This window comes from Thermobia domestica, chromosome 3, assembly GCF_964235325.1.
Source record: "Thermobia domestica chromosome 3, izTheDome1.hap1.1, whole genome shotgun sequence".
NCBI classification, from domain to species: domain Eukaryota; kingdom Metazoa; phylum Arthropoda; class Insecta; order Zygentoma; family Lepismatidae; genus Thermobia; species Thermobia domestica.
Genome location: NC_137456.1, coordinates 284,488,256 through 284,502,860, shown reverse-complemented (window position 1 = coordinate 284,502,860; position 14,605 = coordinate 284,488,256). Strand labels below are relative to the sequence as shown.

Sequence of the window (14,605 nt, the reverse complement as noted above, 5' to 3'; positions counted from 1 at the left end):
AGGTCTCATATGCTTAGCGGAGTTTACTTTAGCACCAAACAATATTTATTACTAGTTGAAATGCCATTCTTTGCACGGAGAGAATAGACTTATAGAAAACAACAGACAACATCGATTTTGGACGTGTTATATTTCATCTAGTATCACTTCCTATACCGATGGGTTTTGAAATTGGACTTAAACGACATTAAGAGTAACTATTCTTAACAGCGACCCCGAAAACTTTGAATTGGAAACAAATATAGGTCATTCCGTATTATTTTTACATGTCATCTCCATGTCCATAGGGGCTGAACCTAGACCTAAACGTCATCGGCAGTGTCACTATTCATGTCAGCAACCCCGGAAATGATTGATAATACTAATATCGGTCGTTTTTGATTATTTTTTACATATGATTCCCTTCTTACACGATAGATGAAATTGAACTTAAGCGGCATCAGGAATGTTACTATTCATCTCAGCGACTCTGTCAGTTATCCACTTATAGCTGTATATTTTACTAGGATAATTAAGGAAGTAATCTTTGGTCATTTGATACATTATCATTTAACGTATAACATACCTTGGTTGCTGATTCACCTATTTATGATGTCTTCTTGACACTGTTGGTCTCCTGACAAATTGCGTTACTGCCTGAGTTTCGAAAGTACTAACACTTACCATTCAGGCATTTGCAATCTTTCTTGTGCAGTCTCTTCCGCCTTCATTGTTGTATGTTTAACATACGTTCCTTCGGCACGGCGATTTGGATCCGGTTCCTGGTGGAAGAACATGTGATTCGAACTTCACGTTAATCTCTAAGTTCACGTTTCATGTATGCGTTGAAAGCACATTAACTCCAAATCAACAACTTACGCTTACTTTAGTGAACTAATAATAATAAAATGAAAATCAGCGGGTGATTCGTAGGTACTGGAAATTTAACTGGAGTAAGCATCTGTCTCTATTAAGTTGATGTTTCACTTGGCAGATATTTTATTTTTAGACGTTCAATATACTGCGGTTGTAGCAGCTTTTTAAATCATTCATCTTTATATACTTATAAATAACATTCTGTTATATTTATTTGAAATCTCATAATATGTGTGTTTGCTTTGCAGGTAGACTTCGCAAGAAAAATGGGAATACTTTTCGTGGCTCTGTTCCTAACATTAATCACCCAGGGGCCAGCGGAGGAGCTACTCAATACAACAAATCGCACAAAGGGCCACTCGTCGTCTTTGAAAAACCATACAATTCCTTCTGAAATACATAATCTTTTCTCAAACTCAGGCGAAACAACGGTATCTGTGAATGAGAATAAAGGTGGACCACTAGGAACAAATGAAAGCCATTCGGTAAATTTTAGTAAAATAAAGAAATTTTCAACATCAGATAAATTTGTACCGCCTACTGAAGGTTCGTCGGGAACAAAGACGAAATTAGCATTCACTGAAGGTGGAATCTTAACACCTAATCATTTACAAAATTCCACTTCTGTAGAAAACAATAAAACATCTGACGAAATTTCCAGTCACAGTAACTCACCTGGTACTGCTGCTAATCAGACCGCGCAGGCAGTAGGTCCGGTACCACAAGAAATCCACTCGTTAAAACCTTTAGAAAATACAAGTAGTTCAGAAAATGATCAACCAATGACCTTAGATCTCTTGTTGTCAGATGGTGCTGGTGATAACAGAAATTCTTCGACCGTCGTAGCTCGAAAGGGTGTAGGCACTCCTCCACCTGAGCCTACTGTTGTTTCTTCTGCTGCGAATATCAGTGCCGTGTGTGAATGTTGTACAAACACATCTAAAACTGATAACTGTACGTGCTGTGAAGCAGCGACTGTTCCATCCAAACAATCTGTTGTGCAAACTACACAAAATACGCCTGTTACTGAAACATATCAAAAACAAGAAAATAGTACAGAACGCAATAAGAATATATCTGATGTTGAAACGACAACTGTCTCTTCTCAAAATATTACTGTAAGTAATGCTAGTACTGTAGAACCTGAAAAAGTGTTAAATAAAAAACCAACAGCAACACCTGATCACGATGATGGCTCATCAAATGATTTCCAAAACTCTCTTGTCATTCCAATTGTTAGCATTATTCTTGCAGTACCGTTGATTGCTGTGCTGTGCATGTTCTTATATAAAAGAAGTTTAGAGTTTTGGGAGAGAAGACATTATAGACGAATGGACTTTCTTATAGATGGTATGTACAATGAATAAATTATGTACCAATGTTACTCAGTGCTATGGGATTTTGTGTGTATATACACGGTGAACATAAATTCCTTGTCACCATTCAAGGATGAAAAGTTGTTATCATAATAATCAAAGAAGTCCTGATACACATAGGTAAGGAAAACATATCCTTTCCGAGCTATAACCTGTTGAAGCAATCTATCTTTCCGAAAACTATGAAACGCTAGCTGAAGTACTTTAAGAAATCATACAAGAACTGACTATAGAATATACATCTGTAGATCCAGTTGCAACTGTAGGCCGTGGAATCACATCGTTCATAATGATTTTAAAAATTATATATATTTAACATGGTAAAAATAGTCTTTTACTTTTTATGTCATCGGCAATTATCAACAATAGCAAGAAAGAATTTGGAGAATTTCTTAATTAAAAAAAAAAAAAAAAAAAAATTGTTGAAAACCTATTAATCATTTCTCCTAACTATTGCCCTTATGAAGAAAAGAAATTACTATCGTTATTTCTTGGTTAGATAAAGTAAAGATTATTGATTGTCGACATGTCACTTGTATTGAATATATAACTGTATTTACAAGTACAAGTGCCATTACAGTGATAAACTTTACAAAACTAATGTAAAACTTACTTAATAAATCTTTCTGACATGAAATGTATGACATTCACCTTAGGTATCTTAGAGAACACATTATTTTGTAAAACACTTACTTGGTATTTTCTGTTTTTATATATATGTGTTGTAAAACTTGCCTAAAAGTTGTGCATAGTACATAAAGAAAAAAAAAATGATTTCTTTTGAACTGATTTGCGAATTTTTAACAAGGTGAAAATCAATGCTTGTAATGGAAGATCAGGATATGATGAAAGTTAATCCTCTAACTGAATACTACTGATAAAAACAAATAAGTTGCCAACCATTGCCAGATGTTATTGTATTGTGGGATTTTCTTTCAATTATATATATATATATATATATATATATATATATATATATATATATATATATATATATATATATATATATATATATTTAAATAGTATTATGATGTATCAAGGTTTGTCTTTGATTATATGCACTAAGGATGCTAAAACACACTGTTACTTCGATGTATCTTATGTACATTAGTGCGTATACATTTGTCTTCGGTATTTCGGCTGAAAATCGTTAGCATTGATCACGATACGATGAGGTAACTTAGGCTTTGCTGTGAAGTGGTGGTGGGAATATTAAAACTGCTCTGAAGAAATTTGGTAATTTAGAGCAGTGCTCATTCGATTAAAGCAACTGTATCTGCTCATCTGGATTAAAGCAACTTTACTAATACGTTTTGGTGTCTTCACTCTCACTTCTCACCAAAAACTTCAGAATAACTTCATCGTGATCAAAACGGACGACTTTCAATGGAAATATTGAAGATATTTAATGTACTTATGTACAAAAGATGTAGAGATGTAAGACTGTTTTATACCATAATATATATATATATATATATATATATATATATATATATATATATATATATATATATATATACCATAATATATATATATATATATAAAAGTTGATTTTACAGATTATTATTAGTAAGAAGCTCTTTTTTTCTCTCTCTTTTCTTTTCTTGACATATATGTAAGTTTTGTATTCAATAGCTTATTTTCAAAGTAGAGAACATTATTCAACTTAATTATTTCCCCTCTCCTAGAGGGGAAAGGTGAATAATTGTTTCTTCGTAAGTTTACACACGTTTTGTGTGAAATAGTATGAATTTATACAGAAACTACACTTCATTGAAATAATCTATGTTTCGTATGGTGCGTCTGCAAAGAAAAGAAAATGGAGTCAGGACTCAAATATTCCCTACTTACCCTTGTTTTTTAAGTGTGGTTGTGGTAGTACCTCTGAGTTCTGAAACATAAGTATTTAGTCAGAATAGATATCAATCTGTGTATAATTTCTACAACTCTTTTTTTTTTTTTTTTTTTTTTTTTTAATATATATAATTCTTCTAATTTGTCTAGTAAGATATTACTTTTCGATGCATTCAATAGTTTATAGCTCTGAAGGGATGCATCTTCGACATTATTATTATTATTATTTCTTTATTTTGGTGAGAACTTTCATAATTATATAAATTGGACAAATAGAGGTGCAATTACGGAAATTTCAGGGACATCACGTTGGAAATTGATTAATTAGGCTTTAACGTCCCTCTGTAATGTTGAAGCTATAAGAGATGAGAACCATTGGTCGGAACTATTACTTGTAGAAATGAATTCATGTATAATTAAAACAAATTAGTCTTACATTAGAGTGCATTGTACTATTAAATCACCAGAGGTTTCGATAGGCACTGGTTAAATTGAAACATCAAATCCACTTCACATTTTGCTGCAGTAACTTCAGTTTGTTGAAATTTTATCGGTATCGTTCAGATGCGTAAACTGGTTATCAGTCCGTTAGCCTGTCAGCCTGAATAGTACATGATAAACTATTACAAAAAATGCACTTTTTGGAAACTTCAGAAGGTTCAATATAACAACCTTGCACACTGTTGACACTTTGTGAAAGGGTAATCGAGATGATTCATCAACAAACTGTTCTGTGAAGGATATTGTTACGCAGAAGAAATGATGTGAGTTAAGTTCTGCCATATAATTATCGTTTCAAAAATACTAACGAACTGCTCACCATGTTGAACAAAATATTAGTAGTAGTGTCTCATGTGATACTATTATTTTTCATTATTCTAGTAAGGCGGTAGTCAGTTTATACATCTGAAAGATATCAGTAAAATTTCAAAAAATTCAAGTTAGTGCCATGAAATATGATGCCATATGATTAACAGTTGAGGTTTCGGTTTAACGGTTGAAGAAAGTAGAAAAGCCTATCGAAACCGTTTGCTGATTTAATATTACGGTGTACTCTGAAGTAATTTCAATACTAGTGGTTGGAACTATTATTCGGGATTTTATCCGACGTTTATTATTCTCATCCGAAACTGTGTTTAGAGCCATGGCCACGAAGAGAGATGCGGCCATAGAGCTGTAAAGTTGATTTATGGCTTTAAAGTGTTTAATGCCTTGGAAGAGGCAAGCGGAAAACCGTAAAACTCAGTAACTTCATAATTTTGCGCATATAACCTACTAATGATTTATTATGATTGCAATGAATATAAGGGATCATCATCTAAAGATTATTCCTGCCGTTCCGTTACAGTTTATAAATCAATTATTATTGTTTATACACATTTCTGGGCATTGCCAGCTTCTATGGCTGTAAGTCTGTCTCATTATAAATGACGTTCCTCGGCAAGCACACTGTCCGGGGAAGTGGGGAAGGAAGAAAATGGCCTGAGACCTGTAACGTATGTACCATCCAAGCATTTGCTTGGTATGAATGAAGAAAACCCAGGAAAACCTCATTCAGAATGGCTGGCCTGTAAATGCTCTTACACTTTGTCAATCCATTTTTTCGATTCCTTCTCCCCCGGAAATCGATATGTATGTGTTGGAGGTTAAAGAGCAAGAAGTAGTCTGTATGAAACAAAGACCAGGATTGTTGGTCAGCTGTAGTTTAGCATTTCATTGTTGTTGTAGTAATAGTGAGAATGAGTGAGACACTATTTTGCAGAGCAACGTGAGATACAGAGGACTGAGGATACAGTGCAATGTACTACTATAATGCGAGTTCTTTTCCAAAATATTTTTGTTTTATTTACTTCATACATGATATTAGAAACAAAATTTTAAAAAAAATGTACCTACAATCATAACGTTGAACAGGAGAAAATGGTTAATCACAAAATAAGAAAAAGAAAATGCATTGCTAGTATTTCTGTTAGTCATAGTCAGTGTAGAGTTGCCACTTCCAGCTGGCTGGTATATGACGCCAGAGCACGAATCCCAAGAAGCGGTGAGAACCAAATATGGGAGGGAGCAGGGCGGCCCGTGCGTGTGAAGAAGTGTCTCAATGTACTAATAGTCATAAATCCATGAGTGATGTACACTCATGTCCAAAATGATTGTCGCATATCTATAACTGTCGTCTTGTAAGAATATAATCTGATAATGATTTTGCAGGGTACTTTTAATACTGATACTATGTGTATAATAGGGAAATGTATATTTGTGATAAATTTCATAGGAAAAGAACTATAGATACGAAAATTAGAATGAGTAAAACAAAATGTTGCTAAATGGACAAGAAAATTTTATTTTCGTTTTATTCTTCTTATCTACTGCTCTTTTGACATGAAATTTGCCACATACATGTCTTTGCTGATTATACACATACTAACATTATAAAAAATACCGGACGAATTCGTTATCAAATTCTATTCCTACAACAACATATTTATAGACGTCCGACAATAATTTTGGACAGGAGTGTACCTGAAAGACTGTGTTTTGCGTACTGCCTCTGCTTTGACACCGCCTGATAACCTGCTTTGTGTTTCTGGTTTGATGGTTTGTTGAGGATGAAATGAACAGAGTATGACGTTATATAACATCGAGTTGCAAGTGGCTGGTTCATAGCATGAAAGAAAATGAAATATTTTATATGTGTCGGTTTGATATACAGGTGATTCAGAAAGGATTTTACAGCTTTGTAAATTCGTTCAAATTTATCCAGACTAATTAGGGAAACTTCAGTAATGTCACATTGAAAATTGATTGATTAAGTTTTAACGTTCCTTTTTAGTGCTGAATCTGCAAGAGATGAGAATTAGTGATTTTGGTGTCATTTTGTAGCAAAATTGATCGAACTTCTTTACCTAAGAGGTTCAGTGTAACATCCATTAGTGATTTTGTAGACATCCCATCGGAAGTCGATTTCTTGGCAAACCCGCAGCAGCATGTCAGGCGCTGTAAATTCTAGCTCTGAGTTCACTGTACTGGAAGCGTTTTTGCCATGTTCGTTACGAAAATTCCGTTGAACAGTTGTCACAGACTTCGGTTCTTCAAACCAAAATACACAATGAGCACACTTCGGGCCAGTGAAGCCAGCTGTCTTTATTACAACTGTCGCTAGCACTTGTGGTGGGCCTATTCGATACAACTGTCGTTAGCACTTGCGTTAATGCTTTGGGTACTATGCATTACGTGAGTCAAAACTTGATCTATTCTGCTACAAAATGACACCAAAACCAGCTCTGAAAGTAGTCTTAATACATTTATATAAATTTACCAAGTTATAAAATACTTCCTGAAGCACCCCTTATTATTAATTTCTCATCTTCTATTTTTCTTGGAAATCACTACAAGGTCGGAAATGCTTTTCTTTTGTGATTTCTTGATATAGAACGGTGGAAATACATTTTATTGTAATATTTGTGTATCTGCGTTGGGATTTCTTTTTTCTATTATGTGCATAAGCTACTGGTTGTGTATAAATACTCAATACTTTGATCAAACTGAAAGTAAGGTTAACACATCATCTGTATGAATGGATGTATGTATATAGATAGATATGTGTGAACGTAAAGAATTTAAAGACTTTTTTTTTTAAATAATTATCGGATGTGATGTCACTAGGGAAAAAAAAAGCAATAAATTAAGTTAATGAATAATAGAAATCGGTATTGACAAAATTGATTTGCCAGTATCGACCGAGATGCTTCAGTCTCTCTTAAAGATAAATAAATAAATAATAAAATTATGTTTTAAAAAATCCGAAACATTAACACATATTATGGAAGAGAGAGAGGCTAAAACAATGAAATGTCCAACAAATATTTGGTTTCATATAACGTCCACTTGATATTCGCGTACCAGAACTCTAATAATCACAAAACTCACCGCGAGTTGCCAATAAACATATGCAATAAAGTTGGCCGTTTCTATAATTTGGCCAAATAAGTGTCCATATCTATGGAATCATTAGTTATACGTTATTAATATTTTTCTAAGTTTACCACATGTATAAATTAAATATTTTCTATGAAACTAAACATGCCCGTATCATATAAATTTCATTTTTTTAAAGATATAATGTATCTATAGAACTTTTTTTCCCTTTGCTCAGATTTGAAAGTGTATTGTATGAAGAAAAATTAGCTTAATTTTTATCTTTAACTTTCAAGGTCTTGGACTGTAACTTGGATAAAAGCTTATTAAAATCCTTGTGTGCGTGAGTCAAAGTGAGAATGTATGTATTTTTGAAATTACTTTTGTCTTAATTCTATAGTAATAACTTTTCTTGTATTTATCAGTTTGATCAGGACTTTTTTAATGACGAATGAGCTTTAAAATTGTAGTTTCAAACCGTCAATAATTTGTAGTTGAAAACAAGTGTCCAGTAGAATGAAGAGTTTTATTGTATATAAGTATTTAAATAAAAATAGTAATTGAGGTAAGGTGTATAAACAAACCATGTAAATAACGCAATATTAAAGTGCCTATATATATTAATATGATTACAATGTTTTAAGGGGTTATATACTATTACCTTCGTCGGACAAGGTAAAAAGGTTGTTTTAATTCTATAGATAAGTAAAAATGTGACCTTTCATCTTTAAGGGAAATCTTTTCTTTTTTAAAAATTACTTTTAGTGTCATTAAGTGTGCTTTGTGACATTTCTTTTGTCTTATATAGTAATATTTTGTTTCTGTATTATAATTATTTACATGTAACTAATGATAATTATGTATTATCATTTAGGAAGAGAGGTTTGTGACGTTTATATTTGTAGGTAAGTCCTATGAATCAATAGCTTAGTTATTAGAAATGTTCTGAACATTCTTACCGTATAAAATTTTGTAGTAATGAAATAAATTACTTTGTAATGTCGAAACTTTAAAATTTACTCGGAAACTATTGATATTAAGTACAAAGTATTTTGGGTAGGTGTTTTTCCCCTCTAAAAGGGGTTCGTTTTTCTAAATGAGAAATAAGAATAATTCATTTTTCATTTAATTAGTTTTTCCTACACATGTATTAACATTAAGTCTATAAGTAATTTATATTTTGTGTAATGTTCTCTGTCTTTGGTGCATTGGTATATATAAATTAAATTTTCATACAGTGAATAATGTTAAGTGAGGTGTTCAACTATTTTTTTTTTTTTTTTTTTTTTAATATTTTATAACAAAATAAGTTTTGTCGAACAACATGGCACTAGCTTATGTTATATCTGTAACATATTTTAAACATTTTTATATTCTGTATTAATTTAATTTTGTTTAAAGTTGTGTTGTAAAGGTGAAATGGCTTAAAATATCTGATAGAAAATTACGGTAAATGCAGAGGATAACGTTGTGACGTCCAGGTTCTGATTTATGAAATTTTATGGTAAAGAGCATTATACTGTCCTTAGCAAAATTCATCTACCTATTAAGGTGTTTTTAGAAGAAAGAGTAAAGAAAGTTCGAGCGAGCGAGAAGTGAGAGAGAGGCGGGATATTCAGCCATTTTGCCTCCTATAAATCGAATGCTAATTGTGTACCAGTGATGTGTTACTACTATCTGAAAAGTGAACCACTTTTCTTTCCAAATTATTTCTTACCTTAAAAGGTTTGTGGGCTTTTCTAAACACAACAACACACTGAGCAAGGCTATGTGATAATATGTATAAAACCACACGTAACAGTTTCAATACAATAACTGTCTCTTCATCAGACGTCCAATCTTTCTGGCTACTTGGGAGTTGATCACGTCTTATATACTTCCCGGAGATCAACTTTTAATTAGGCTCCGCTCGTTCATTAAAAAGTAACACTTGTGTTATTCATTTTCACTTGTAGAGCTGTGCAATTGCCCAATTAAAAATATACATTTTTGCTGGATACATTCTTGTCCTCTAATTATCCTTAATATGTTCTCTTATTAATTTGTTCTCTTTCTTTCTTTCTTTCTTTCTTCTTCTTCAAGTAGAATCCTCTCTCATTCTTTATTTATCGCGAATCCTGCATTCCAGTTCATTACCGTGTTTCCTGCCTTCATAATTTCCGTGGCTTCTTTCCATTTTCTCACCAATGTCCTGTTCTCTGCTTCTTCCCACTCTATGAACGGGCAAAGCCTAATTAAAAGTTGATCTCCAAGAAATATATAATGGGTGACGAAGTCCCAAGTAGCCAGGAGTGGAAGTCCGATTAAGACACAGTTGTTGTGTTGAAACTGTTACGTGGTTGTGTGTTATATATATATTATCACATAGTCTTGCTCAGTGTGTTGTTGTGTTTTATAGTTTGACAATATAGAAGCAAGACCTGACAGAATAGTTATAGGGCTTTTCTACCATATATTCATCGGTCTTGCAATTATGTTTGATTTATGTTTTGAATACGAAAAGATGTATCTCATATTTCAAGTTCATATTTCAAATTTTAAAATGAGAAGACACACTAAATATCGCAGCCAAACTGTTTAATCCAATTAGCGTACTAGTGATATATTTCAGTATTTAAATATAATATTAAATGTGAAAGAATATTTTCAAGTATAAAGTGCGAGTTCAAAAGATTTAATATTTATTTATTGTTCACAAAAATTATTTTATATGTAAATCAATCTTAATAATTCCAAATACTCAGTGTAGAAATGGTTGTTATGTATTACGTTCATTCACTTCAAATGTACATACCAATGTATATCGTCTTTTAAGCAGATATTCTTTGTCAGCTACTTAGCTCAGAGTAATTTATGAAGGAAACTGATCTCTTTCCCGATCTTTCTGATGTTGAAGTAACATTAACTAACTCTTTGCTATGTCTGATTATCCAATTGTTATTTCAAATGTTCATTTTTTCTGAAGCAATAATTGGAAACTGCCTACGTTATGTACGTATTAAAACATATCAGTACGTGTAAAATTTTGAGCATATCATCAGAAATATTTTAAATTTTCAACATTACTGTAGTTACAAATACTACTTCTAGAAAAAGAATTCGCCGAAGATAATTATACTTGATAATGTTATGTAATGCTAAAACATTATTATTGAAATGCTAAACTGTGGATGGGTTAAACATCACGCACTCCCGACAATACAAATAGTCAGTACCTTTTACATATTTTTTCAATGGAGCTTAGATTCTTTGTACTCCAATCTTTGCTCTGCGATTCTTTGGGGGAACCATGCGAGGTTTTGGGTAGAACATATCTTCCGACATATTCTTGAAGGATTCTTTATCAAGAACTTCACAATATTTATTAGTTGAAAATAATATACGTGAAGTAACCTTTGTATTAGGAGATGCTCTATAGCTGTTATTTTTGCACAAAATTAATTTATGAATGTTTCCGTGAATACATTTCACTTCTTTTATAAACTTTTTTTTTTCGATTTTAATCTGTAAAATGTATGAATTAAGTACATTATAAAAAAAGCTACTAACACAATCTTAATTCAAGATTAATAATTTTCGAAGTAATAATTAATCGTTTAATTCGAGTATAGTTAGTTGCCCCGTGTAGTGTAATCACGCTCTCGCTTTCGGTACGAGCGATTCCGGATTCGATTCCCGGTGGGGGCACTCGATTCAAAAAATGTGAAAAGCTTTTTCAGGCTGTCCATCCTGACTGAGGTTTTCCTGGGTTTTCCTTATTCACACCAGCCAAATTCCGGGATGGTACTTAACTATAGGTCCCAGGCCGTTTCCTTCCTTCCCTTTCCCCGGATAGTGTGATAGCCGAGAGACTTCAGCCCTCATACGTGACGGGCTAAATGGCCATAGATGCCAAAAGCCCAGAAATCTAAATCCTAAATCGAGTATAGTTAAGAAACACAGTGGCTGAATGGTAAAGTGCTCACCTTTAGTGAAAGGGATCCCTGGTTTAATCCGAGACCATGCGAATATGTGGTGGAGAACATCGTGTCCATGAGTTTTCTCGAGATTCCCTTGTTTTTTTCTTCTCCATATCCTCATTTCGTGAATTTATTTTATAATATTCCCTTTTAGTCATCCATCTCCGTTAGCCTACAGAGCATATGTGTGGAATGTTAAACTGAATGATTTTATTTAATTTTTTCGAATATAGTTAATTTGTTTTATTTACTTGTAGTTAATTTATGCTTGTTACAGATTAAAAACAAAAATAAATCTTTACACAAGAAGTGAAGTGTATTTACAGAAAAGAACTAGTAAATTCATCTGTGAAGAAGTAGCTGTTACAAAAGAACTCGTAATACATGTGTTATCTCACGCATACTATTTTTGACTAGTTATCAAGATACAGTGCATTGAGAAAAGGCCCATAACAAGATACGTACGAAATATTTTCTCCCCAAAATCTCAGTGAAGAGGGTCGTAAACCAGTGATTGAAATAGTTGGAGGATGAAGAACAATGCTGTATTGTTGGTATGGCGAGGGTGCAAGGGAACTACCTGCTGAACTGGAAATGTTGCTTTATCATTGGAGATATTTCACCATTTTAGATTGAAAACAACCTATTTTAAGCAACCTCCGTGTCTTTCCATTTTTTCATATCTTTACTCATAACAGAGTTCGCTTATGGCCCCAGAATTTTGATATACACTGTATATATTCAGGTGATATAATGTGCTGTTCTGTTGACGTAGCAGTTGACAACGTTAGTTGACTCATCCATAGCTCTGAGCTAATCTTTGAAACACATTAGCACTTGCGTCGAGAGTTTGACCAGATCCCAGTGACGGACGAGTTTTTAACCTTTGTACGCATTGGTTTTGTACATTTCAAATTATTGAACGTTTCACGACTACAACAAATCCGTTCCACTCAAATATGACTATAAACAATGCTGCAAGATGTTGCTGTTTTTCTTAAACTTACAGTTCCACAGAACTCCAATGATTGTAAAAGCTGTAAACATGTTGAAAAATCAAGGGGAGATCATCATGTAGTGTCTCTGTGAATTGTTCAAACTCTTAAAGACTTTTATCTACTAAACTCATTCCTTTGTCTTTGATGAAAAAGTAGATTTTTTTTCTTTTTTTTGGATGGCAGCTATGCATAAGAATTTTTTAATGAACTTGTTTATAATGAAACTTCTAATTTTTTAAAAGTTTCATAATTATCAATATTTCTGAATTAGTTATTGAAAAAGGATAGAAATACTTTTTTAAAAGGTATTTTTTGTATGTTGTAATTTTTATACATTACATTGTGTATAATGTTACGTCTTCTGCGAATCTTGTGTGCTTTGATCTAAGTGATTTGTTTTGTTTGAAACTTGATAGTATGAAAGCTTTAATTATTTAACTATGCATATATTTTTGTATAAATATTTCTTCTAACTTTGAAATATTTCAAGTAGTTTTTATGTTCTAATCGTTCCTCATCTGTTTCTGTTTAAAATACCATTGATTCAAGAGTCCAGTGTTAATAATAAGGGTTCATTCCAGTCCTATTTTTTTTATTAAAGTGAATTACTGTATTGCATTTATGGCAGCTAAATATGTTTGACAAGTATATCTCATATTGTATTGCTGTAACCTGCATATTGAAGAATTCGAACAATTCTCTCTTCTATTAAATTTAATTTTTGTAGTCATCTCACTAAATTTACCGCCATAACCTGGGGAAATTGTATATACTAAGAGTATGTTATTTGTGTCTCCCTGACAACTTACGTTAAATTCAGTAAAATGATCGTTGTAATTAAGTAAGTGATCAAACACGATATTAAAACCCAAAAATATATTATCAACTGTTAATAGCAGTACTCGTGAAGGTTGAAAACAATACACCATCGTGTTCAAATACAAATTGAATACTCACCTCTCAGAAGCTTTCTACCTTTCTTAAATAGGATTACAGTAAACAAAGGCATATGTTCTATATGTCTTTTCGAAGATTTCCTTGCAAGTCTATGTATCAAGTTATATTGTCTCAAGTGACAATGGATAACATTTTTCTTTTTTACCTTGAGTACAATGTATTATGAATCGAATTGAGTATTACTAGTAGATTCGTAAATTAATATATTATTTGAACGAACTTAGCTTGAAGGTAACTTTTCGCCCAGAATTTTCATTCATTTAAATTATTTTTGTATGATTTTTTTTTCAGATAAATTCCTGACTTACGGAAACATTTTTAGAAAATGGAAATAAAATATTCATTAGTATGCTGAATCTAGTGAGATATTTTCCCATTATTGCGCGTTTTCATTAAATTAATTAAATGCGTGTAGATAACAGTTTAAACTTAAGATACGAAGGTCTTTCCAAAAGTTTCCGGACTGACATTGCAGCATAGCGCCACTGGTAATAAGCCATTCGTGGTATATAGTGTCACCGATGGAAGAAATAATGTCAGTTTCAACTGTGTACCTGTGTCATTTGAACCAGTCGCTGTGCATTGAGCTCGCATACTTCATGGCAGTGCTCCAGTCCACACGACTGCTTTTCCAAGGCTGGGTGCTAAATCTGAACTGTAGGGTGCTACTGAATTCTCTCGAAGTCTC

At 32.7% G+C, this 14,605-nt stretch overlaps 1 protein-coding gene across 1 annotated transcript in view; it reads left to right on the top strand.

The window, feature by feature from the left end:
- The window catches only part of LOC145681104 (uncharacterized), a 29,419-nt gene extending 27,108 nt beyond the window's left edge, over positions 1–2,311 (top strand). The window contains exon 2 of the mRNA XM_081752512.1: positions 1,104–2,311. Within this exon, the coding sequence (XP_081608638.1) occupies positions 1,122–2,222 (1,101 nt within the window). The 5' untranslated portion in view covers positions 1,104–1,121 and the 3' untranslated portion in view covers positions 2,223–2,311. The remainder of the gene's footprint in view (positions 1–1,103) is intronic.
- The last annotated feature ends 12,294 nt before the right edge of the window (positions 2,312–14,605 follow it).